This window comes from Leptodactylus fuscus, chromosome 7 (assembly GCF_031893055.1).
Source record: "Leptodactylus fuscus isolate aLepFus1 chromosome 7, aLepFus1.hap2, whole genome shotgun sequence".
In the NCBI taxonomy this organism is placed as follows: Eukaryota; Metazoa; Chordata; class Amphibia; order Anura; family Leptodactylidae; genus Leptodactylus; species Leptodactylus fuscus.
The window spans coordinates 63,855,801-63,883,596 of NC_134271.1; the positions used below are offsets into that span (position 1 = coordinate 63,855,801).

Sequence of the window (27,796 nt, forward strand, 5' to 3'; positions counted from 1 at the left end):
ATTGTAACAAACCGCCACGGTTTTTCCTTCACACGTTTTAATGCTGTGGAACATCCTGTGGGGCTTTAGTCTCAAAGGGGTTTTTAGGATTTAGATACCCAGGACCTATGCCCAATCCATGCACGGTCTTGTAGCTGTACTGAGTCACTGAGAACTAAGCTACAGTACCTAGGATAGGCTATCAATATCTAGGACCCAGGCTTACAATTTGCCTTACAATATAGAAGATTGGAAGACATACATTAATTGAAGATACAAAACCACAGTTAGGCTGGGGCCCCACAGCGTTTTACAGTGCAAGCAAAGGGGATGGGATTCATGCGAATACCACGGCCACTTTGCGGAAGAAGTCGCAGCATGTCAATTATACCTATGGAAACGGCGGCGGCGGCTTTCCCATAGATATAATTGTAACAGAAAGTCCGTGGAGGAAAACTCAGCGAACTTTCTGTTGAAAGCGCTGAGGAAAGAACCACAATGTGTTCACGCCGCGGCTCTTTACGCAGCGCTTTAGTGCAGCGATTACGGCCCGTGAGGCCTTAGCCTCAAGGTGCATTAGCACATCATTTGCAGTGCACTTAGGCACATCCATTACATTCATCCATAGGCCTCACTCACCCAACCGAGAACAAAATACTGTCTGTTTTGGCTTCCATCCGGCCCTTATACTTCTTTTTTTTTTTTTACTGTATGTAAAGTGTAGTATTCTATTCAGAGTCAATCATCAAAGATATATCACTATATACAGTGGCATATTTCAAAGGCGTCTATTAGAGCTATGTGTCAGGAAATCTTCTTGACGCACACCTCCGACATGCAAATGCAATGTATATGCACCGTAAGTTACATTCACAAATGAATTCACATCAACCACTTTAGTATCATCTAAAACTTAAGAACTGCAATAATTTACATAAAATACATTGAAAAAAGTCAATACATTGAATTGAAAAACAGAAAATGTCCATGAGAAATCAAATCTGGTTCATTGATCATAAGAGACGCCCCAGTGTCAAATATACTCATGATTTGGCATGACATGTAGCCAGTCAATCGTCACCGACTGTGTAAAGAGTAGATGTGGTACAGGTCTACAATGTAGGCAGCAGAGGTGAGGAGCTAGGACCTGTTGGCTCATTACAATTTATAATTTGCTGTTTTTTCTGAATTGAGAAATCAAACCAAGAATTTGTTCAGAGGCTTCAATGTGTTTCATCTGGAGGTATCTAGCACTGTTAACAGAGGTGTCCTCCAAGAAGTAGCGATAGTTAACCATCATGCCACAGGATGATGAAGCCCCCCGTGGACTTGTATCCGCCATCCAGTTCAGTCGCCACAGGACAGCTCCATTATGTAAGTGGAAGTTGGCAACAGGATTCAAGGCAAAACCACGGTGCTTTTCTCCATACAAGTACCAAGCACAAAGTCTCATCAATGGGGCTTCCAGAACCTTGACAAGACTTTCAGACTTCATCCATTCATTGCTGGTGAAGAGACGCTTCAAGGTCTCGACAGCAGGTGCCCCGGTGATGTCCGCTATCTCCTTACACTCAGATTCCAAAAAGAGCTCAGTCCTTCCCAGTTCTTTCATTTGAGAGTTAAAAACCCCAAGGAGCCACTTGGTGAACCCAGGGATTGGAGACAAACTGGAGAACTCAGACATTTGAGAAAACTCAACCTGCAAAACATAGAACATAGTATAATTATATGAGATGCAGAAGTTACATAAATACATAGAGATCACGAAAACTGAAAATCGAGGCACCAAGTCATAGAACACTGTAGAATTTCTTATGTGATGCAAGGTGAAGCCACATATGGCACAGTCCCTCATCCCCTTTGGACAACCTTTTATTAAAAGAATGCACCTTAAATTTATCAAGAGAATCAAAAATTGTGCAACCCTACCATGGACACCACTTACAGTACTACTAAATAGTTGATAAATGGGATTACAGAGAGCCCCTCACAGGTTACTAGATCCTGAGCAACCATGCAATATGGAGTTTGAATAGAGTGACAAGGCACATGCTTACTATTGAATGTCTCTGGGGCGATGGGAAACAAACATTCACCCCAGTAAGGCTGGGAACCCTTGTCCTAGTAACTATGGAGGTCCCATCAATAAGACATTTATCAGCCATTCTGTGAAAACCCACTTACATAGGAAAGTATACTGCATCATAAAATAGGCAAGGTCTTTATAAAAACAACAAAGTTGCATGAATAAGTAATACAGTAATAAATATTAGAGAAATTAATTGCTCTCTTATCAGGCGGTTTCTCTGCTTCCTTTCCTTTGCTAAAAGGAATTTCTCCCCTACTCCCTGTGTGCAGTGTGTGACAGCTAGTCTCCGCTTACTAGTTCAGGGAGGACTGCAGTTGCCTGGGTTATAGGAACTACTGAGCGCCCCCCTCCCCAAATGAGCCTTTTAATAAGATACAAGGAGTATCCTTTGCTCCCCGGCACTCAGCAAACTTTCATGTTATGTGAACAGCTCACTGACTAAATTAGCACATTTTCTCCTGTGGTGGCGCTGTAGAGGTACATAACACTTCATCACTGCTAGGACCCCTGACAACCTGTGTGGGACTGAGGTTTTCATTAATATTTAATAATTAGTTGACTCGTCAACAAAACAGATTGTCGAAAGCGAGAGGTGAAGCGTCACAAACCTGTGTGTCAAACCAATCACGTCCGAAATAAGAACATCTTATTCTAGTAGTTTCTATGGCGCTAATTTTACTGCTGCTCTCAAGCCAAGAATGTATTTATTTTCATTGTGCATATTTTACTAGGCTGTGCATAAATGTTGGATTTTTTTCTTGATTCAGGGAATAACTCAAGGTCCTGATCCATTTATAAAGCGATGCTCTATACAAGAGCCCGGCCTTCAATCGACGGACTAACTTGTTTTCATGAAATCCCTAATAAGCGCTAGTACGGAAAAAGCATGAGCCATTATTAATCCGACCAGAGGCAGAAACTAATAGGAATGGCACATTACACTTAATGGTTGCCATGGATACCATGTACCTTTTAACCGCTTCCACCCAGTTCACTTTGGAGTTTTCAATTACATAAACTTTAGCTAAACGGCCGCTGACATTTGCAATGTGAAAATTAAACTCTTTAACTAGTAGAAGCATTATCGTCATAAGGCCTTTATTGAGTAAAGTCCAAGTAGGTTGGTAAGGTCAAGCTATATGAAAAATCAGACCAAGAGAAAGAAGTACTCACACTAAACAATAGGTCAAAGAGGCAATAGGTGCATCCAAAATCTCTGAGGAGCCCTGATGTAGAGTGTACGCAGCCTTTCCTGTGGCCTCACCAGCAAACAAATGCAACCCCGGAGTAGCTATCTAGTTACAATGATACGGCAAGAGCCGCGCCGCTCACTTGTAGTACTAAGAACAGTATAGATACTGCAGCACAGTCCCCATTCCATATACTTTGCAAAGCTCCATCTCTATACAAGAACAGCTGATCTGCAGGGATAAAACATTAATATTTGCAGAGATGAAAGCTTAAAACAAAACAAAAAAGTTTGGATTCATGTGCCACACAGGATCTTTGGAAGGCTGAGTGCATTGGCCTAACTGCAAGGGTAGCAGACACAGCAGCTGCTATAGGATCCAACAACTAACAGAACCTACATCCCTTTAGGAATAAGGTGCAGTTTGTGAGGACTCTAAACAAAGGAAAAATTCAGCTCCATTTTAAGCTCCACTATTAGGATGCATTGTTACACCCCTGCTATGGGCCTTTCTTTATAATGCAATACATTGTGTGTTCATTAAACCTCATTATTTGGTCTCTCTATTCCTACGCTATGAACCCACAATATGCACAGTGGCCCGATTTGTGTGCATTGTTTACATGCTAGGACGTCATGGTGTGCATTATGCCTGTACTGTGATATCAATGTGCTTATTACCCTATTATGACATCACTGTGAAGAATATTATAGTCATTATCATTATGCGCATTATCTGTGAGCTTTCAATTGGTTTCTGGCCCCTAAAGGATTTTTCATACTAATGGCCAAACCAAACGATTCATCAGTACTGGGGTCTGACACCTGGAACCCGCACAGATCAGCTGTGCCATCAGCCTGTGGATGCCACAAAGTACAGTAGTGGATCAGGAGTGTGTACAGGCAGCTCCTATGTAGGTGAAGAGTTGTGGCCCCCATCCACTATATAGCATTGGTTCTGGGAAACTGCAGATCCTGTACATGCTCCCCATCCAATGTTGTCATTTCCAGCACTTACAGACTTCTGGAACAGCTGATCAGTGCAGGGTTCGGGTGTCAGGCTCCCACACACTACATAAACTTCCCTGTGTGCAGTGGTGTAACTACCGCCGTAGCAGCAGAGGCAGCTGTAACAGGGCCTGGGACATTAGGGGCCCAGTGACAGCCGCTACCGCAGCCATCATTATACTCCGGGGTCTTTTCAGACCCCCAAGTACAATGATCGGCGGCCTGGGAGAGGTAAGAAACATGAAAAAACACTGTTACTTCTCCACGATCTGAGCAGGATTCAGCCTAGTCGTCTGACGTCTTGTGACACCGTCCCTGGTCATGTGACGTCTGACATAATTGAAGATGGACTACTTCGGAGGCCGACAGCGTAGGAGCCGGGAGATAGGTGAATAACAGGGTTTTATGTTTTTCTCCCCCTGGGTCTCCGATTATTATACTCTGGGGTCTGAAAAGACCCCAGAGTATAATAATTGTTTATGGGTGTCCACAGTGGGACATAATACTGTGTGCAGGAGCCACTATGGGGTACAACACTGTGGAGAGGGGCCACTATGGGGGATAACACTGTGGAGAGGGGCCACTATGGGGGATAACACTGTGGAGAGGGGCCACTATGGGGGATAACACTGTGTGGAGGAGCCACTAAGGGACATAATACTGTGTGCAGGGGCCATTATGGGGTATAATACAGCGTGCAGGGGCCACTATGGGGCGTAATAGAGCGCACAGGAATGCATAGGAGGGGGTCAGTTGAGGTCTTCGGCGACAGTCCCGTGTCAAAATTCACCACGGGACTCCGCCATTCCTAGTTACACCACTGCCTGTGTGCTTTTTGTCCCATAATTGGGACATAAGAAAGGAAATATAGCAGTTCACAACCTAAAGATGCCCATTACTCTGATCAGACAACAAAGGAGGGGAGGGAATTACAGGTCTAGAGAACCCAAAAACAATTGAGGAGCCTTTACACTGCACTAATATGTAGATAGTCTATCCATGCTTCATAAGGAACCCGCTATGTTGCCTTGCTTTGCCCGCTTTAGGTTTGGCTGCATTTGTTGCCCAAGCACTCAGTGTGCAGAGAAAACTGTGCCAAGTCATTTATGAGGCCGGGCTGCTAAGCAGGTGCTGCCATTAAATAGAACGGCAAGAGCCTCGTCCTACATTACAGGACACATAAATGTTTGCATTAAACCATATGAGATGTAAATGTTTACTTGACGCCGGCGCTGAGAGGCACAGCTGTGATTGGTCCATTCCGTATGCGATTCCACTTAATCCGAACGACAACACAAGTGCTCTTTGAGTGGAAAACAGTAAAAATTAATATGGAAATACAGCCACAAGATATTTGTCTGCAGTCACAATCGCATGGAATTCTGTTTTTCCAGTTTCTTTGTTTCTTTCAGAGCTTATGCTGTATTATTGCTGTGCTACAGTGCAAAGAATCCTGACTTGAATGGGTTAAATCTACTCTTAAAAAAACAATTCCAGTCACAATTGAGATGAATATCCCTGGTGCAGTAATCGCTCCTCAGTTACACAGTAAAGACATTTGTAAGAATGGGTTTTGCCAAATATGTTTATTGCATTCTGAATGTCATTCCCATCATGCCTCAGTAGGGAACACAGAGCTGCATCTCAAAAGTGGTTGTCATTGTGCAGGAATATTACGCGGCTGGCCTCACAGAGTAAGCATATGACCCTTATTATATACATACACATTACAACTCCTATGTGATTTCAATGGTTTTACGTATCAGGACAGGAAAGAAAAATCTGGGCCTTCGATTGTATTTACCTAATTTTAAGACCATCTCAGATAACCACTACCACATGACAATATACACGGGTCATTATTTCACAAAAACGACCTCTACAATTGCCATGTGGAAATACGAAACTGGCGCTGTATATATGTATGTTCCATATATACACAGCTGTAGATACTTCCACTGCGGTGTTCTCAACTGGTGACACCACTCGAAACACAGTAATTCTGGTGTCATATGAAAGACAAGAATCTTAGCTTTCATATGACACCACACAGAAGCACTATCCTAAGTGTCCTGAGATAACTGTGAATGTATTCCCCCAAGCTTAGCTTCAGTGCACTATATAAGAGCTGGTGCACCCCCTACTCCAGTGAGCAGCAGTGTACAGATTAAGAGAAGAATAAAAGAGGGATAGAAGTGGATAACAGTACAGGATTTCATGGAAAGTGGTCAATATCCCTTAAGTAAATCCTGCTGCAGAAAATGAAACGTTCATTTACGCTTTAACACCGTGCCAAGGAGGGAAGACATCAGAAATTATCACAGAGAAACAACTGCTACTGCCCAAGCTGGAAAGGGGTAGAAGGCCATTTCCAAACAATCTGAAGTCCATCATTCTGCAGAGAGAAAGATTATACACAAAAAATATTCAGGAGAGACGATAATCTTCCCAGGGAGAGGGTGTCCCAGGAAATTCACCCCAAGGTCAAACCAGGCAATGCTTAGATATAGTTATTGGGTTTTTTAAGTTTCTCTATGATTCTACTCCATCAAGTACATAATTTTAGCCCAAACACCTCTTACCAACTGCTAAAGGGGTTATCCACATTCCCAAATTATCCCTTTAGGATAAGCCATCAATACTAATATAGTGTGGAGTTTCGACATCTGGGGATCTCCAGAATCGAGGCAGCGTGGCTCTCGCTGAGCTGCTCACTAGCCATATGCACTGTATGGTTCAGTGTAGGTACTGCAGCGTTGTCCTATTGATGCCTTTCTCAGAATTGAAGATCTGTGGGGCCCGGGTATTAGATCCCCGTAGCTCTAACATTGAATAATATACTAGAAAGTGGGTATCCGCTTTAAGCACTGTGGGGGGGAGGTGGTGACTATCTAGTTTTACAACCAAAAGGAGCTAGGTACCCTGCAGTAAATTAGTCGAACCATAAATTCCTCTGAATACCAAAGAATTCTAGAGTGAGGCCATCTACGTAACAACCAAAGCTTGGCCAAAACTGGTTCATTCAGCAGGACAATAACCCAAGCACAAATGGGCAGAATGGCTAAAAGAGAAAAGAATCAGGGTATTGCAATGGTCCAGTCAAAGTCCAGACCTCAACCCCATTGAAATGCTGTGACAGGACCATGAAGAAAGGACCAAAGTTCCTCCAGAATGACGGGAGACTGATAAAGCCATACAGAAACCATTACTTCAAATTACAGCTATTAAAAGGAGATTGTGCAAGTTATTGCTTCATGGGGTGCCATACATGGCTTATTCACGTTACCTTGATTTCTGTTGAATAAGTAAGGAAATCTGTAATGGAATTTCTTGTATTGTTCATATAAGGTTGTAGTGACCCAATTTTAAGACCTAAGAACCAGAGGTTTTTAATGCACTGATACGTAAAACCATTTCTCACGGATGTATACACTGTGTTAGTGTTCTCATAATACTGCCTACTGTGTACAGGAACATAACTACTATAAATATGGTCCCCAGTACTGTGGAGTATCCATTTAAAAGGAGTCTGTCAGCAGGAAAAGTGGTACCAGACTAAAGACACTACCTTGTGGGGCTGCTTCTACAAATTCCAAAGAAGACTTTCTTTTCTTAAAAATCAGCATAGCTGATTGTACTTTCAAGCTCCATGTATGCACTAGAAAGTTGTAGAAACCTGTAAATAGACTGCCGAGTGCACTTTTTCTAGCAACGGAATAGCAAATGACGGAATAATTTAACTTGGAATCTTCAAAAGAGTAATATGTCCTCCTCCTACCCTTCCAGCCCCCTCTGTACACTTCAGCTATGTCTGCAGCTACATATTTCCTTCGCTGAGGACTGTCCGTGTGCTGAGCACAACCATTACTCTGCACATTATTATTACACTTTTCTATTCCCTTTGTAGGGAAGGTAGCTCGGTAGCAGTAATGGTGCGGACCTAACCAGTCACAAACAGGGACACAAAATGTGGAGCAAACAGGTTTATTTAGAAAAAAAAAACAGCAAAATAAATAAACCTTCAGGTCAGGTACAAAAATAAGCAAATAAAATAGAGCCTTAACTTCAAGCAAAAAGGCAAAACAAAACTCCTGCTCGTCCGAGCTCTAACTAATATAGTATAAAGCTAACTGTGCGTGTGGCTTAATTCTGGCCACACTATCAAATAAAACACAAGTCCCAGTTTGGTCTCAATAAAACTCAGCTCTCCAGGACAGACCCAGGCACCTCCTCCCACTCCCAGGATCTGCCCTGAAATGCAGGTTCTGCGGTCTTTTATGGTCCAGTAACGAGTCCAAGACCCACACCAGGGCTGAAGCCTATTCAAGACCCGCCCTGAACCACACATAGGTCAGAAACCTAGGGGAGATATACAATGACTCTAGCATTCTGTCTGTCACCTTCTCACACCTTACAGATCCTAAATGCACAAAAAACAGGATGATTCACCGCAAATTATTAAATGCATGTACCGAAAGAATATCAAATATTACTACGTGCAACCTAGAGTTCATTCACCCTGATAAAGTGTAATGCAGGAGATATTTAAACTTAATACTAGAAGTCTGATGTGATAAAAGCCCACCCACCACACACTGCAATACAACAGAAAAAGAACTGACACTGAACCAGCAGAGGACAACATTAGAACCTTGTGTATGCTGAATGCAGCTCTGGATGGGAATGGAGTAGCAGACACAATTTAATATAGGATTTAAAGACAACCTGTGCCACTAGGTTTCAGGAAACCCAGGTATTGACCTATAGGGAGCTACTTTCCCAGAGAGAGCGCTACAACAAGTTTCCCCTTTTTACAAGGAGGACTTCTTTCCATATTCTTTAAACTAAACCTTGTTTGTATCAAGGCTCACTTGGTTACAGTACATTGTAGGAGACACAGTAATTTTATCTGCAAAGACAATCACGTGCCATCTCCTACCATACAGTATAACACATGATATTCTATATTGACTCCGAACCGCCACAGAGCAGCAGAGGGATGAGAGCTGTTGTGTTCTGATACACAAGAATTCAGAATGCAGCTCTGGATAAGACTAGAGTAAACGATAAAATTACAGACGACTAAACAATAACTTTTTTTTTTTTTTTTTTTTTTTAACTCTAATTCACTACATTTTGGGAGATGTAGAATTTTCCATATCAGACTAATAAACAGTAACCAATACAATCTATACTGTGAGAGAGTGAAGGGTGTGGTCTGGGAAGACAGGTATGTCCCAGCCAGGCAGCTAAAGGGTGTATGGTAAAGATTCACACCAGGGAGGTCAGCTGACTAATCAGGCCCTAATAACAGTCTGATTGTGAAGACTAGTAGTGTGGCACCACACTGACAGAGTTTAACTGTCCAGACCGGACCTTCAAAGCAGGTACTGTGCCACCCGTTGTTGTTGCCAAGGTGGGAGACTGGTAGCCAGTTTCCTGTATAGTCAGGGAAAAGTTTCCTTACGTTTAAGTTAGTTTTCTCAGCCAAGAAGGATGTTGTTTTGTTTATCCTGTGGCTTTGCAAAAGCAGTATATGCGTTACATGTGAATAAAGCTTGAACTTGTGTGCAATCCAGTGTCTGTGTCCCTGTTTCCTGCACTGCTACAAGCATCTACCTGAGCGAATCCCCACAATACATAGAGTTACCCAGAAGCAAAATATGAGCGGGAAACCAACAGAATCCTAAATAGAGCTCTGGATACATTTACAACAGGAGATGTATAAGCAAAGATCAAAGGACATCCAATTGTGAGGGGACAAATATCTGTGTAAAGAGAGAGACTAGCATTCCCCCATCTTGTCTGTGTATATTCCATATTTCACTAATGTCTTGTCTATGGTTACGCAGCTACTATGAGAGACTTACAATTGTGCTTTCTTATCATATTTAGGAAAAAGGTTGGAATGTTTCTGAGTTTCTCATAACTATTACTTAGCGTCTCATGTCCCGTAACGAGACACAGAATATCCATTAGATATGGGAATAGTCTAAACTAGTTCTAAGTATCAAGAACATACCGTCCATCTTGGAGCATGACACAGACAACCATGTGTTAACTCATGTATTGCTTCTGCATGTATTTATCATTTGTAAATGCTAATTTTGTACTCTGACCAATGATAATTCATATTTCTATGTGATGTAGTTTGTTATGCCTAAATTAGCATACAGCCATTATTCCACTATAAGAGCTAAGTAACATGTAATAAACTTTAGAGCACTTAGATATACATCTGGCTATGTGTCGCTTTGTGTTCTCCCCGTACGGACAACCAATTTGTTTTTAATTTGGAACCGACAGCATGTGCTCCTAGGGGTGTTCCCCCAACACTGTCTAAACCTTGAATTGGGGAATATCCTGGGACATTACAATGTGGAAGATGAAGGGTTTTTTCCAGATTGCTGTCAAACCCAAATTGTCCATAATGTACCAAGTCATAGTATATACTGTTCAGTGGCCCTCTAGAGTATAAGAGAAAGATCCTGGACAAGAGGTTAGAAGAAGTCTGAATGCAGCTCTGGGTGTGACTACATTAAAAAAAAAAAAAACAGAACATCTATCTAAATACAGTATATATACAGTCCTATGAAAGAGTTTGGGCACCCCTATTAATCTTAATCATTTTTTGTTCTAAATATTTTGGTGTTTGCAACAGCCATTTCAGTTTGATATATCTAATAACTGATGGACACAGTAATATTTCAGGATTGAAATGAGGTTTATTGTACTAACAGAAAATGTGCAATATGCATTAAACCAAAATTTGACCGGTTCAAAAGTATGGGCACCCTTATCATTTTATTGATTTGAATTCCCCTAACTACTTTTTACTGACTTACTGAAGCACAAAATTGGTTTTGTAACCTCAGTGAGCTTTGAACTTCATAGCCAGATGTATCCAATCATAAGAAAAGGTATTTAAGGTGGCCAATTGCAAGTTGATCTCCTATTTGAATCTCCTCTGAAGAGTGGCATCATGGGCTACTCAAAACAACTCTCAAATGATCTGAAAACAAAGATTGTTCAACATAGTTGTTCAGGGGAAGGATACAAAACGTTGTCTCAGAGATTTAACCTGTCAGTTTCCACTGTGAGGAACATAGTAAGGAAATGGAAGACCACAGGGACAGTTCTTGTTAAGCCCAGAAGTGGCAGGCCAAGAAAAATATCAGAAAGGCAGAGAAGAAGAATGGTGAGAACAGTCAAGGACAATCCACAGACCACCTCCAAAGAGCTGCAGCATCATCTTGCTGCAGATGGTGTCACTGTGCATCGGTCAACTATACAGCGCACTTTGCACAAATAGAAGCTGTATGGGAGAGTGATGAGAAAGAAGCCGTTTCTGCACGTACGCCACAAATAGAGTTGCCTGAGGTATGAAAAAGCACATTTGGACAAGGCAGCTTCATTTTGGAAACAAAAATTGAGTTGTTTGGTTATAAAAAAAGGCGTTATGCATGGCGTCCAAAAAGAAACAGCATTCCAAGAAAAACACATGCTATCCACTGTAAAATTTGGTGGAGGTTCCATCATGCTTTGGGGCTGTGTGGCCAATGCCGGCATCGGGAATCTTGTTAAAGTTGAGGGTCGCATGGATTCCACTCAGTATCAGCAGATTCTTGAGAATAATGTTCAAGAATCAGTGACGAAGTTGAAGTTATGCCGGGGATGGATATTTCAGCAAGACAATGATCCAAAACACCGCTCCAAATCCTCAGGCATTCATGCAGAGGAACAATTACAATGTTCTGGAATGGCCATCCCAGTCCCCAGACCTGAATATCATTGAACATCTGTGGGATGATTTGAAGCGGGCTGTCCATGTTCGGCGACCATCTAACTTAACTGAACTTGAATTGTTTGTCCAAAATACCTTTATCCAGGAACTGATTAAAAGCTGCAGGAAGCGACTACAGACTGTTATCTTTGCAAAAGGAGGATGTACTAAATATTAATGTCACTTTTCTGTTGAGGTGCCCATACTTTTGCACCGGTCAAATTTTGGTTTAATGCATATTGCGCATTTTCTGTTACTACAATAAACCTCATTTCAATCCTGAAATATTACTGTGTCCATCAGTTATTAGATATATCAAACTGAAATGGCTGTTACAAATACCAAAATATTTAGAACTAAAAATGATTAAGATTAATAGGGGTGCCCAAACTTTTTCATAGGACTGTATATATATATATATATATATATATATATATATATATATATATATATACACACATACACATATACTAGCTGGTACCCGCGACTTCGTCTGCGGTGATTGTAGAAGTGGGTATATACAGGCGGGGGTAAGGTTTTCGTACTGTGTATATGGTATGGGATATGAAATGTAACTTTGTATCTTGTTTTTGCTACAATTCAGAGAATACATGAGACTTTTGTGTTGAAGTTAATTTGTATTTGAGCTGCTATATGGTGTCATGAGAAACTTTACATAGTGACTTTGGGACAGAAGTATTTGAAGTTAACCCTTTCCCGCCGATGGCATTTTTTGATTTTCGTTTTTGACTCCCCTCCTTCTAAACCCCATAACTTTTTTATTTCTCTGCTCCCAGAGCCATATGAGGTCTTAATTTTACCTGGGACAAATTTTTCTTCATGATGCCACCATTATTTATTCTATATAATGTACTGGGAAGCAGGGAAAAAAATTAGAATGGGGAGGATTTGAAGAAAAAATGCATTTCTGCGACTTTCTTACGGGCTTTGGTTTTACGGCGTTCACTGTGCAACCAAAATGACATGTCCCCTGTATTCTGTGTTTCGTTACGATTCCGGGGATACCAAATTTATATGGTTTTATTTACATTTTGACCCCTTAAAAAAAATCCAAAACTGTTAAATTATTTTTTGAAAAGTCGCCATATTCCGACAGCCGTAACTTTTTTATACGTGCGTGTACGGGGATGTATAGGGCTTCTTTTTTTGCGGGACCAGGTGTACTTTGTAGCTCTACCATTTTCGGGAAATGTTATTGCTTTGATCACTTTTTATTCAAATTTTTATCAGACTCAAAACAGTGAAAAAATGGCGGTTTGGCACTTTTGACCATTTTTCCCGCTACGGCGTTTACCAAACAGGAAAAATATTTGTGTAGCTTTGTAGAGCGGGCGATTTCGGACGCGGGGATACCTAACATGTATGTGTTTCACAGTTTTTAACTACTTTTATATGTGTTCTAGGGAAAGGGGGGTGATTTGAATTTTTAATCCTTTTTATTTATTTTATTATATTTTTATTACTTTTTTTAAACTTTTTTTTTTGCATTTATTAGACCGCCTAGGGGTATTGATATGGGTGGGCGGTGTCGCGGATTGTCAGAGCGGTGGGGGTCGGCAAACATGGCTGCTCCGAAACGATAAAGAGAGCCTCCTGGAGTATTGGTAAGGTGAGGGGCAAAGTGGTAAAGTATATGTATATGTGATTGTGTGGGGTTAGGGGCTAGGCTGTAGAGGGCAATAGGAATTTTGTGGCTTGCTATGGTCCAAAGTGTGTGAGATTGCAGAGATGGTGGTGTGAGTTTGGGTTTTGTGGGGGTCCTGGGAAAAACGTATGTGCGCTATTGTGACGAAAAGTAGCCTATTGTTTAATCGGGTGTATTAACTATGTTTGTGGAAAATTTCAGCCAAATCGGTGGAGCGGTTTTTCCGTGATTGAGGAACAAACATCCGAACATGCAAACATCCAAACATGCAAACATCCAAACCCACAAACTTTCACATTTATAATATTAATAGGATAGAGATATAGATATATATATATATATATATATATATATATATATATATACATACACACACACATATATATATACACATACACACTGTTGAGCACTGTTGAAGACTGTCTGCATAATACACTACAGTTCGTCATTTCCAATATATAATTTTTCTATGTAACTTCTATTTTCTGTAATAAATGCGGCCTCTCATTTCTCAGCTCCTGATAAACACTGCAGCTGGGAATAATGAAGAGGAAGCGTGCGGGGGGTATAAAACCAACTATTGTGTCACATGTTTGATATATGTCTCAGTTTTACAGTTCATCCTTGGCAGGCGCTAGTGGAGGGAAAAGACACGCTAGGGTAAACGCGGTTCTGTGGCCAACAAAACACAACTGTTGACAAGGCTTCTGGTGGATACCAGAAATATAGCCGCTTGTCGAAAAACCAAGCACCATTAAAAACGGCTCCCACAGAGGCCTGGCTGCAGGCGGCTTCTCTAAAACCCATCCAACCCACATCTCAAACATGTCACATCTTATATTAGCTGAGCAGACAAAACCAAAGTACAAGGCCGCATTTTGTCACAAATGATAAAAAGGTGTTCATAGGAAAGTATAATGAATGGTGTGCTGTGAACTGGATATCAAACAGAGAAGACGCTTCCTTATCCACAATGTGAATTAATGTACCCCCTACTGCAAGACAGATATAATCATGCAAGGCACAAGGAAAGACATCCTGATCAAAAAGAGCTGCGCCAAGGAAAAGAGTGATTTGCTGGAAGAGTATGTTGTCCATATACACAAGCTATAAGTGTGGACTAGGGTTAAATTTTGCAGACTAGAAATTACGATTATCTTTAGCTTTGATTTTTTTTAGCTACATTTACAATACTCCAGGCAAAGTGAATGCATATATGCTTGAAAAGGGGAAAACTTAAAATTTCCCTTCTCTATTTTGTACCCCAAATCCGCTATCACACTCACCTGACATGGAATTCTGTGACCACTTACCATTAATATACTGGCTTATGGTAATGCTAGACAAATATTTTACTACATGTCCTTTTAATAGTTACCTCAACCAAAAAAAACACTCCAAAATGTTGAGTTTGAGTATACAGAGGTCAGAGAGAGTCCATTCATATAAACAGGCAATATGCAATGCCCCTGTATCAGCAGATACGTGTGGCCCCTGGGGGGTATCCTTGGCTTTTGATGGTTGTTTTGGTGCCATGTATGGGGAATATGACACTTCAGCGGTGACATTGTTAAAACAAATACTGATCATACAGTACATTGGAGATTCTGAATGGCCAAAAAGTTTGTCTGCTGTATAGGATTTTTTTCAGGAATATTGAAAATGTAGTTCATGGCAAACAACAGATCTGCATCCAGTCATTGGACTCTTAGACAAGGACACAGATCTCTAATTCGCTATAGGACCAGCTTTGGTTTTAACAAATTACAGTTACATAGTCCATGCAGCTGACATCAATTCCTCCCCACCCTCCATGTCTTCGCAATGGGAGGAGAATAAACTATGTCTTCCTTTAGACCTAAAGATCAGACATGTTGAAATCCAATATGTCCAACCTTTTTTCTACCTCAAGGAAAAGTTGAAACACCCCTCTACATACTGTATATTTGGCTGGGTGCACCAAAATTGGTGGGTTTGGCCAACAATTCCTCCATTTGTATGACCATCAGAATTATTTCCATCCAACATTTATGGACTTATTCTATTAAATGAACAGACACGCTATTGCCATTCATTCGCATTGACTGTAAGCCCATTAGGATCCATTCCATATCCGAATTTGCATAATTGCTCACCCTGACAATACCGTGTAAAAACAAATCTCTCTTTTCATGCAAGTCTTATTGAGTCTTCCTCAACGGTCTCTGTCATGAAGCATCAATCAAAAAAAGAAGAAAAAAAAAAAAAACACAGCCGATACATTTATCTCACCTGGAAACTCATCAACTTCAAAGGGTCACGTGGAGCCTGTCACATCTGCTAATGTTACACAGCTGCTAGCAAGAGATAGAAGAGAGTCCCTTTAAATACCGCTGAACAATGTCTGAGACATGCTATGGTGTGAGCCTCCTCATGACACCCCTCCGTCCTCCCTGCTAAAAAAGCTTTCAGCGAGCCAGCGCCGGGCACAAAAGCCTTTTGCAGATCCGAGGCAGTTACTAAGCAAGACAGAAAGGCACATCACAGACACTAAATAACTTATCAAGCCCACAAAGAAATGACAGCAGAAGCCGGCCTTTGATGTTCTAGTGGTACTGACAACTGCAAATGTCAGCGCCAGATTACTTTTTACTACTGAAAAATACTGTGAAAAGTACATTAACCCTTTTCACTGACAAAGAATATATTCCCACAGAGCAAAGTCTTGATTGTCTGGCATAAGGGGGCTCTAGGTTGACTATTGGATTGTTCAGGCTACAAACTAGTAGGGTTGGTTTCTGAATTAGTGACAGACTAAAGGTGAGGAGCTACTTTCTATTCTCCCTATAGAGACCACCTTGGGGAACACAGAATGTTGCTCAAGCATTGCACCCCTTTGTAGCCTCTATATTCTATTTTTCTGCAACCTTCAGCAGCTACACCATGTTCACAGGTACAGTCACTTGAGGGAAATCTTTTCCTTTTTAGTAGGAAAAAAATGCAATGAATTGTTTGTAAATGAATGGAATATGTTGGCTCTATATAAATAAAGTACCATAATATGGAGTGTTTACAAGACAAATGTTTGTAGACTATATGGAATATTTCAGCACAATGGACAGCAGCCAATGTATAACATAGTAGCAGCCATCACCCCATACTGAGCACAACTGCATCCAGAGTCAGCTTCAGGTTTTTGTGGGCCCCTATGTGACAATACATGGAGCCGCAGTGTGTTCCTCTAAGATTTGCCAAAACAAAAACATGTGAAATCAGATTTAGCTTTGGCGTCACCAGCTAAAATTGCTGTAGGTCTTGCGTAGATTTCAATCTGGTTAAGACCTGTAGCTATAACTGACAATGGCATGATAGCATCTTCTGTCGCATCCCACCCCATCCACACACACACACTATAATAGCCCCTTCTGACCCCTCCACCCCCCCACACACACGGAATAATGGCCTCTTCTACCTTTGACCCTTTGAGTAGTTTCTCATTAATGTGATTATTATGTTCTGCGGTCTCCTCAGATCCCAGAATATAAGTAGAGGTCCATGGAAGGAGAGTAAAAATAACACTTCTACTCTCCTTGCCTCACTTTTCATGGACGTCTAGCAATCCACAGTGTCCTCCTCAATCCTTCGGCTGAAATCACATGCCCCAGGATCACCACTGAGGCCGGTCACGCCACGTGGCTGCTGGGCCCAATCACAGACCTGAGCCATGACTCCTAGACACGCAATATCAACTAGAGGCCAGAAAAATGGCAGGAACTGCCAGACACCCCGGAGAGGAGAGTATAAGTGTGTTATTTTTCCCTACCTTGCGTTTCTTATTATACACTAAGGTCTAAGAAGATCCCAGAGGATGATCACATTTTTGAAAAATGACTATGAGCAACAAACCTCTCAAATCTTGTAAGGTTTGTCCATGCCTACTGAGGAACAAGGTGTGCTCACAGACTTTAACAATACTTACAGCTTGTAGCTGCCCATAATCCCTTTAATGCCCCCTTACTTACCCCGGCTGCAGACATAACCCTGTGAGCGCTGGAATAATGAAGTAATGGAGTAATGAAGGGTTGGGGAGTCTTGGCAGCTGTAAGTAATATTAAAACTGTAAGCTCGGCTCATTTCTGGCCCATTACAATGATTCATTATGGACCCGCCACAGGACCCCTCAGGTTCTCAGAGCCCGGCACTTGCTTGTGTTTGCCGGGTGCTGACACTGGCACTGACTGCATCCAAATTTTCAGTTATGTCACGACTATATACATATACTCTCACTAAATGGAATCGGTCCTTGTGACAATACAATGGTCCTTTAAAGTCACAGGGATCACAAAATGGTACAAATACAAAGTACAGCTTATCTGCATTAACAAGCTTAGCCAGTGGGAATATTATTGTGTAATGCATTAACTATCCCACATGGTCAATGCAATTTAACACTAGCAATCCTCTTTTTTTGGACATCTTGCCTACAAAAAAAATTGAAATAAAAAGTGATAAAAATAAAACATTTGAAATAATTAGGTTTTTTCCAACAGAGTTGAGAAAACAGTCAATAAATTACATATAACCCAGAATGATGCCATTGATAAATACTATTCCACTAGCAAAAACAAACAAGACCTCACGCTGCTACATTGATAGGAAAATTTTTTTAAAAAAGCTTTCAGAATGTAGAAAATTGTATCATTAATATGTTAAATAAGTTTATGCCATGAAGCAGTCATCTTACTTCAGATGTTTTAAAATGATGTATGTGGGGAAGGATGGGGGATGGGGGGGGGGGGTAAAACAGGGAGGACTTAAATATTAAAAAGAAAAAACGCACCACAAAACACTGGAAGCATGAACCAGTCATTGTGAAAATTGGATTAAAAAGAAGAAAATAATAACTTGTTATTGTGGTGACATAAAAGCCATTCATAAAGAATCTTGATTTGGAAAACCTTGTATCCTGCACTCAGAAGATAAGCAATGGGAGAAATGAAACAGATTGTCCATGGCTGGATGAAAATCTCTTATCAACAATTACATTCATTTTTGGGAGGGGGGATGGGATCATTCATCCGATAACACTGACCGAGAGGACGCCATATCTTGTACTGGCTAGGACTGAAGAGTGAAATCCTCTTACATGAAAGGTTATAAAGTTTCTGAAAATGATATTTCCTACCTCAGATAGTCTCGACAGTCTCTGACCTCACACTTTTTTTTTTTTTTTTATCCACTTTAATTTAACAGTCTGTTAGGAATAAAAGAAAATCTGACCAGCGCGATTCATGTCCACAAAACTGTACATGCACGGCTCTCCTGCTGGCAGGTATACACAGCGGCCATGTATAACTATCACCTGTGAGTCTTCTGTCTGAGGTAAATACCTAAAGGCTTTCCCAAACTATGCCAGTGTATGGACATGCAGTGAAATAAATCCCCAAAAGCCTCCTGTTAGGAAAAAATGTACACTGCACAGTAAATTTTCTTGTAAGAAAGTCAGACAGATGGCATCTAACACATGACATGAACATGTCTTATGTGCACTGATAAAGTCAATAAGGATATATGGAAATTTCCTCTATCAAGACGTACCTCATCACAGCACCCCACTTATGTATCTCCATCCACCAGTAACCATAACAGCCCTGTTCTTTATGTGCCATGAGTTAGGCGCTAGCTAATTTTAGGGTGGCAGTGGTCCTTGTTACCTACTGTACTAGTCCCTGTGCAGCTACAAGAGGTGCGGATATTATTTATCTGCCAACTTAATACAATATCTTGGCTCTCACTTCTCACTTCTTTATTGTTAATGTTTTCATGCCAATCCTTTTTAGCTTTTTATTTAGTTATAACCTGATGATCTTATCTCCTTACTGCAGATTTTTTATATATTATCAATGTCCTCCTCTGCCTGCTTTACATATACACCACCTATGAGAGTCACCAGTGCCTACACATCAAAAAGGTAAATGACAACCAAGCAATGTCTGATCTAACCATACATGCCCTTGAAGAAGTTGGGGGATCTATGGTAGATGTCCAGCCACCAGCTACCACATGTGCATGGACCTGTTGGTCTGTTTAAGGCCTTATTCACACAGCGAGTGATGGCCATTTTAAAACCCATGAAGGTTTATTCACATTTTTTTTATATCCGTCATAAAGGTTAAAGATAGCAGATGAAAAAAAAACACAAGGCAACACAGACCTGCAAATAGACCCCTAGAAATTCAGGAGTTAAAATAATGCCTATTATCCACTGTTGTGTGAATAAGGCCTTTCTCATATCTGTTCCTAAAAAACAACTAATCATCATAGCTGCCACCTGTAAGCAGGTAGTATTTTAGCTTTCTTGAAACTCTGAAAGACAAATCTGCCCACATTCAGGAATACAGCATTGAGTCCTGTAAACCATTTATTCACGGTCTTATCAAATTTCGAAAAATCTGAGACATCCCATTTGGGAATAGGCCATCATATTTGATCTAACACAGTTTCCTCAAACATAGACACAACTAAACCATTTCCGAAGAGAAATCACGTTAGCAGCCATTTTTCTCTTTTTGCAGTAGTGGTGTGCGCTCTGAAGAAGTGGGACCGTCCTGTAATCTCCAAGGAACCTCAGGCTAGCTAGACACACTTGGAAATAACTAGGAAAACCTTTCACTCTAACTCTCTAATGTTCCTTATGAAAAATCCCCAAAAAGATGTAATATATGTACAAGAGCTACTAGAAATGTATGAAAATCTATATTAAGCCGAGGATATCAAATTAGTGAGAAACCAGTTTATAGCTGGAAGGTTTCAGCCGCAGACAGTGATGCCTTAGACTTATATTATTGCAATATCCTATGAGCTGCTAATGCGCAGTAGTCCACCAGGGCAATATTAGGTAGTACAAATACAAGCCTCCTGCAAAAAACGCCTTCATTTTGTTAACAGCGGAGCACAAATGTACTGGGAAATGTGTTGAAGAGAAACAAATAAAGGCACTTTGTTTGTTGAATAATAGCGAGGAGATTACATGTGCATTTACTGAGTGCTGTAATTGGGCAAAATGGCCAAGGAAAGAATTACCATTAGTCTCTGTAAATTCCTGTAGCTGAGTTTAGAGTCCTGTGTGTAGTGTGGTAATGGCTGTAGATCAGCCTGACTGTACGGCATTGTGTTGTTTGTATATATACACAATATAGAAACCGCAGACATGGGCTGCAGATCTAGCAGAAGGTTAACACATTGGGGTCTCCATAATTAAGGAATGGGTCTGTGAGGATTGCTGAAATGAACTAAGGCAAGTGAAAGAGCCTTACAGCCTGTGCAAAAGCAATTTCAGCAAATAGGTGTAGTGTAATTGAAAGCATACTGCGCTTTTCACTCTCTGGTCAACAATGCAACATGATTACCTAAAGCTGCAAAATATTTCGCCAAAATTTTAGGAGGATAAATAGGAGTTCTGCGGGACTTATAATGGACTAGGCTAGGAGAGGGGGGATAATTGTTGTAGAAAATAGGGGCTATTGAAAGGGGTCGTCTACACCTTATGAATGTTATATATTTAAAGTGTACCTCCATTTATAGAGAAAAACTATTATATCGCAAGACCATGCACAAGAACTGGGTTACTAAATTCAATACATAGCAGATTCTGCATGTAAACTGTCGAACGGACCGGAAGCGAACCATGCCACTCATATAGATGTATTAGGTAACAGAGTATCCTGCGCTATCGCCTCAGCTCCTATATCTGGAAGGGGATCCAGCACTATAGAATCAGATGGAATTCTATCACACTGACCTCTGTCCTGGAACAGGAGAAAAGGAGCACCGGTATGGGCATTATTCAGCACTAGCACGAAAAATACAAGAGCCAATGAACCACGTGGATGCCTTTCTGTGGTCTTTCTACCATTCTCACATGCTATAAGCTAGGTAAGAAGTAAAAGGATGCCTTTACCAACCTGCAATTCCTTTACAACCCTCTTGATAAGATAATTGCCCAGCTCCACACCTTGAAGACCTTGCTGCGTCAGACTTATGGAGTAGAAAATGGCTGACTTGATCTTATTTCCATCTTCGACCTCAGATGGAGGAATCTCTTTCACAATTGCCTAAGTATCAGAGAAGAAAGCAAAGACAAATTATAAGTATTTTGCAATATCATAAACCAGTAGTTAGTAGATAGCAGAGGACAAAGTTTTCCCCAGGATAAAGGGCAACCACTCTGTTCATACTCTCCTAAGCCAAGCGGGAAGTGATTTTTGGCCTGGAAAAAAGGAGCCATCAAACTGTTTGGATAGAATTTCCTTTCCATGTAGGTTAGAAGAAGGCTGGCTAGATGGCTGATGCTCAGTAGACCAGTGACTAGAACGTCTCCTAAATCTAGTCATATGTGTCAAATATTCCTATGAACATAAAAGCCAAGCTTGTGATGCAAATGAGCTCATTATCATTATGGATGGCAACTATAGTATATTCATAACCCCAAAAAGCTTCATTATTTGGCCAATTTATCCCCAGTTAATAATTGCCCAGGCATATGCACATTTAATGGATTCCTGCCCGCTCAGATCAGAGGTGTATACTGTTGCTATGACTATTTTTTGCAATTAAAGAACAGTCATAACCGTGAAGTTTTCCCTCCTCTGATCTCTCCCTCTGTGAAGGTTCGTGACCTCTATTATAATAAAACACTGGTACTCGGCAGTAATTCCTCGGGTGCAGTCGTCGCAGCGGGCAGCACACAGTCAGCTCACACCTGACTCAATCAAACTTCCAGGAGTGAAGTCAACGCCTTGGTGAATTAGCGGCACTTTCCTTTCATTATTTCCAAAGGCTTCTTATTAAATCAGAGATTTGAGTGGCGTTTTCCAATCCACGGGCTTCCCGCTGATGTAATTGCAGAGTGTGCTGCAGTTTTATTTTAGACAATTAAACCTATTCGCTACCACATCGAATTCTGACAGCGAATCCCAAGTCTTTACCATAAATAAATCTGTCTATCTAGTGAATGCATCTATTTATAATATTCAATATACTCACAAGAATGAATCTTTGTGCTCTGCAATAAAAATTCCTATAATCAGGACTATTTGACTTACTAAGTGCCCATTCAAGAACCACTAAAGTGGTCAGTTCTGGCCTTCCGAAACGTATTCCATACAGAAACTGTCGCTTCCTGAAATTTACCATACAATCTCATAGGGAGAATGAGGGCTAAGGCCCTCTCACAGGGACAATTTGTATGTCTGGTTGCTGTCCGCAGAAGGAAACAGACATCAAACAGACCTATTATATGGAATGGATCCATTTACATACCAAGAGACACTAAGAAAAAAAAAATCATTGTATACATAATTTTTTCCCTTTTCTCTACTTTGCTCAGCCATGCAAGTCTATGGATCCTTTATGTAATGCTGAAAAATAAAGATGGCAGGACGTTCACAGATAAAAAAAGAAAAAATGTAAATATAGTGGGATGTACAAATCTGGCTTATTTTATATATCCCCCAAAATATATTGCACATGTGAAGAAGCCTAAAATGAAGTTTGGGCTTAGGTTTATTATGTGCTGACCCCGGCATTCAGGAAAGAGGGGTGACTGAAAATGCTCTGGGTGAATGAAGCAGTGTCAGGGCAGTCCAATAGATGTGAATGAAGCACTAACAACGCAAGCATGTACTCTTGATCGCTGGGGATCCCAGTTGTCAGTCTGCTACTAATCTGACAATTATCCCCTATCATTTAGTTAGGAGATAAATGTCTTCGGCAACGCAACCCCTTTAAGGTATGCTTAGACATAAAATCATTTAAAGCTCCTCCAAATAAATCACTTGAGGATTTTATATATATATATATATATATATATATATATATATATATATATATATATATATATATGATGATGATGATGATGATATCTATCTAGATTAAAATGATTAATTAGAACTTGCTCCTGAAATCTCAATGTCAGAATGTGCCCCCTAAAATTGCTAAATATTTTAAACATCATGTTTTCAGTAACTTGTCATAAATTTACCTTCTCATGACAAATGTCACAAGATCTGACAAATGTAATTATAAAAGAAGTAATATTTGTACATTATGTGTACTCAATCTACTAAAACACTCACTAAATCTAAATCACAAGGCCCATAAAACCTAAATGTGTATGAGAACAACAAACAGTCATCGGGTCTACAGTTTAGTCATTATGAATGATTTATGAATCCAACCCCCAAGTTGCTGGTATATTAACCAGCATGTGCATCCCAAGAAGTAGACCCTTCTCCCCTACTGCATTCAGTGCCTTCTGAATCACATGGTATGTATTCCAAACATATATTTTAATTGTTTTATGTGCTTTATTTTATGTACAATTAACTTATTTCAGCACAATTCTAAAAGGTATGATTTTTGCTAAACTATACAAATTGCAAAGATTGTTCTAAGACCTTCTGTTTTTTTCAGAATAATATATGTTTGGTAACGTCTACGTAAGCTTTTATTGTTAAACAAAACCAAAATTTGTATTGTAACTTTTTTTTTCTTAGACTAAACATGGATTTCTTGAAGAAATCTCTTTTCCTTGTACTATTCCTTGGATTAGTCTCCCTTTCCATCTGTGATGAAGAGTAAGTACTCAAATTACGGTGTATAAATGTTGTAATGATAAATTAAAAGGTATTTCCTTCTCATAATGATATAGCATATTCCTGGGATATACCATCAATTTGTAAGTGGGGTTTGATGCTCATTCTACGCCGTGAACTAGACCATGGCCCTATTTCAATAAAAGATCCAATGCTGTAATTCCTTGTATGGCTGAATGCTACTAGCTCCACTGTGGAGGAAAAACACCTCCAAAGGTCAAATACTGGTGGCTTATCCTAGTGATATAAACTTTATATATTTCTATAGATAAAAATGCCTCAGGAATTACGTGCCAGCATATTTAGCCATGTAACCCTATTCTACTATAGTATTAGGTGGGCCTGGATACACATTGGGGGGCAGATTCATAAAGAACAGCATAATATACACGTTGTTCTTGCACCTAGCAAAATCTCTGGCAGCCTTATGCTAGTGTACATTTTTTCCATCATTTATGCCACAAAAGTGTAAAATGATGATGACTGTGACTTAACTGATGGCGCCTCCAAATTAAAGAAGAGTGGTGAGATCAGCTTAAAAAAAAAAAAAAAAAAAAAAAAAAGATGGCACTTCTGATTATTTTAGAGGCAAATGGCATTAAACAGACACAAATCACTATATTGCAACTTTTCACCAAAAATTTGAAAACTACAAGTATTTCATTGGTTGGCAATTATACAGTGCTTTATAATTTTATTTTAGATTATCAATATTCTTGTAGTGTACCCAAAAAAATTTTATCATGTAAACTCAGAGTTGGAGGAGTATAACCTACCCAAAATGAGACATTTTAAAATATAGCCTTTATTGGTTCAATTAAAATACCCAAAGGAACAAACAAACAAATTTTCCCCATTAAAAAAGAAAGGAAAGGAGAACAGACAGTAGTGTATCTCTGAAATTGCTATGTCAATTGGACAGCATTCACAACTAGCAGCTACTAGAGAACCACAGTGAGCAATCTGATTTACTTGTGTGGAATCTCACAACACTCCTAAGACTGCACTTGTGTCCATATCATTAACACTTGGCTGTTCACTGGTATCTGTGTACTGCTAGACTAATCCTTGCTTTCTGATAGCCAATTCCTATTAATTAAACATTAATTATACAGTGCCCACTACTTTTCCCAGATCAGGTGGGTGATGAATTTTTTTGTTCCTAAATTTTAAATATGGTTTTCTGGAAGTTTATTTTGAGTGCCCACAGGTGAAAGCCATAGGGGCCCCAAGTCAGGATGGGCCGCCACCTCACCCAGGCATGCCACAGTACAGTCACTGTACTTTATACAGATACTCCTCATACAGCATCTCAACCAGGCTATGCGTTGATATAATATACTGGGTAAATAATTTAACCAACTGCCCAGTTTATTATTACATAGATGCATCAGGTGGTTGTGATGGCATCCAGATACATCTTCTCAATTACCCTGCAGGGGCCCACCAAGCATATTGCAGAGACTTGTTGCTGCCTGAGGCCTGCTGCTTGATGGGCACAGAACTCACAGATCTAAGAGAGCCTTAGCTCAAGACAAGAGCCAGGCAGCAGACTACTGAAAACACCCAATACTGAAACATTATAAGTCCAGCACTGGGAAGTAAACTAGAACTGAATAAATTGCGTTAGCAACACTGAAGACACAACACGTTTCAGGTAATATTTACTTGCAGCTGTATAGTGGGTCCATAAAATAAGTTTCACTGATGGACCCTAGGTACTCCAGTCCGACACCGTGTACTAATATTATACAACTCAGCTGTTGGATATTGAGAAACAATGTAAAAATTCTAAAAAAATGTTTTACTATAATTTTCTAATATAGTCTAAATAAAAAACGATAACAAAAGCCATGCCATAGGACCACTGAATCATGACAGTAGTCTGCTACCATATCCCACAGAACCCTCACTTTTACTGTGACAGCAGTAGTCCAGTTAATCTCTATAGCTATGAAAATGCTATACAATCTCCCCCTACTTGCCACTTTCCCATGACAGGCAGGTCATTAGATTGTCACCTAAACCCCCGATATTCTAGTAATTTGTTTAAGCATAGTGGCTACAGATGGTAATCTATATGGGAGATTTACACTTCTTTCATTTGAATATGATACATTTATGCATTGTGATATCTCAAAAAAAAAAAAAAAAAAAAGCTACAGAAAACTATTGAAAAGTTGAAGTTGAAGATGGCTGCAACTGTTTACTTAGCTCAGTGAGATACCTGCTAAACTTCTACATGCCACATATTTTAAGTACCGGTGTCCACCATCAAGGCATCGGGAACTGTGGTTTTCACCACATTATATTTTGTTTTGGATTCTATTCTCTCTGGTTAGTCACAGTTACTCCCCTGATGATCCTGGTGTTGTGATTACACTGCGGGAAACGCATTGGGGAATTGGGGGAGAGAGATTAGATAGAATTAGCATTATAGGAACAATGAGAATTGACAGTATATTAATATTATCAGGACTTTGTTCTGGTAATTAAATGGCTCCTATATGAGAGGTGATATTTTAGGAAGTCATGGAACTCTTTATTGAGCTCCATCAGATCACTGCCCTCATGTCCTCTATCTGAATGTTCATCTTATATGTTGGACTACCTGAATTTCCTTGCATGTTTATTTAGTTGCAGGCTTGTTAGCACAATCTATCATTTGTTATCACTGGCTAAGATCTATGATAGTCATAGCTTGTCCCAACTCAGACATTTCATGTTGCTAGGTAGTATGAAGTTTCTCATTTGGGTTTGGCCCTACCTAATGAGTTAGGGGTATATGTCTAGGTTTTCAGTATCACAATAAAATATGAGTTTTATTTATAGTATTAGATACCCAGGCTATTTCTATTTCTGTCTTTTGCACATATGTAGGTAGGAGTTCACATGATATATTATGAAATAAAAATAAAATAAAAAAAATACATAGAGAAAGAGAGAAAACTTATAGAAACTATGTTCCGATTCTGCAGACAACCAACCGTAAGGCTGAATTCACACGTTACGAAAATGTAGTGCTTTGCCACAGAAATGCTGAGCAAAAAACACTGCATTTTACAGTAACTTCAATGGGATTCTGGCTAATCTCATCCACATATCTTTAAAAATAAAAAAATCTGTTTTAATTACACCTGCAGAAACTCAAGTGTTTCCGGTTTAGGTATAATTAGTGAAGAAAGGCCACAGGGTACGCTGCAAAAACATAATGAAAAGCATCATAGAAAAACATCACAATGTGTTTCACCAGTGTTTATTTTTCCCGCAGCGTTTTTTTTACCCCGTGTCATGCTACATGGGGTTTAGCTTTAAAGAGTTAATCCAGTTTAAAAAACAAAAACAAACCAACCTCATTTTTCTTGCAATTCAGCGCTGACATTATACTGATTCGACCATTCTTTCCTTACAAGCAGACAATAGGCGACTACTGCAGCAGTTGAATTCG

The 27,796-nt window shown here is 40.0% G+C and overlaps 1 protein-coding gene across 1 annotated transcript in view; it reads right to left on the reverse strand.

Annotated features, from left to right (window-relative positions):
- Positions 1–753: 753 nt before the first annotated feature.
- Positions 754–27,796, reverse strand: part of MLYCD (malonyl-CoA decarboxylase) — a 44,545-nt gene continuing 17,502 nt past the window's right edge. Inside the window, exons 4-5 of the mRNA XM_075282037.1 lie at positions 21,658–21,807; positions 754–1,678 (exon numbers count right to left, since the gene is read on the reverse strand). Of these exons, the coding sequence (XP_075138138.1) occupies positions 1,145–1,678; positions 21,658–21,807 (684 nt within the window). The 3' untranslated portion in view covers positions 754–1,144. The remainder of the gene's footprint in view (positions 1,679–21,657; positions 21,808–27,796) is intronic.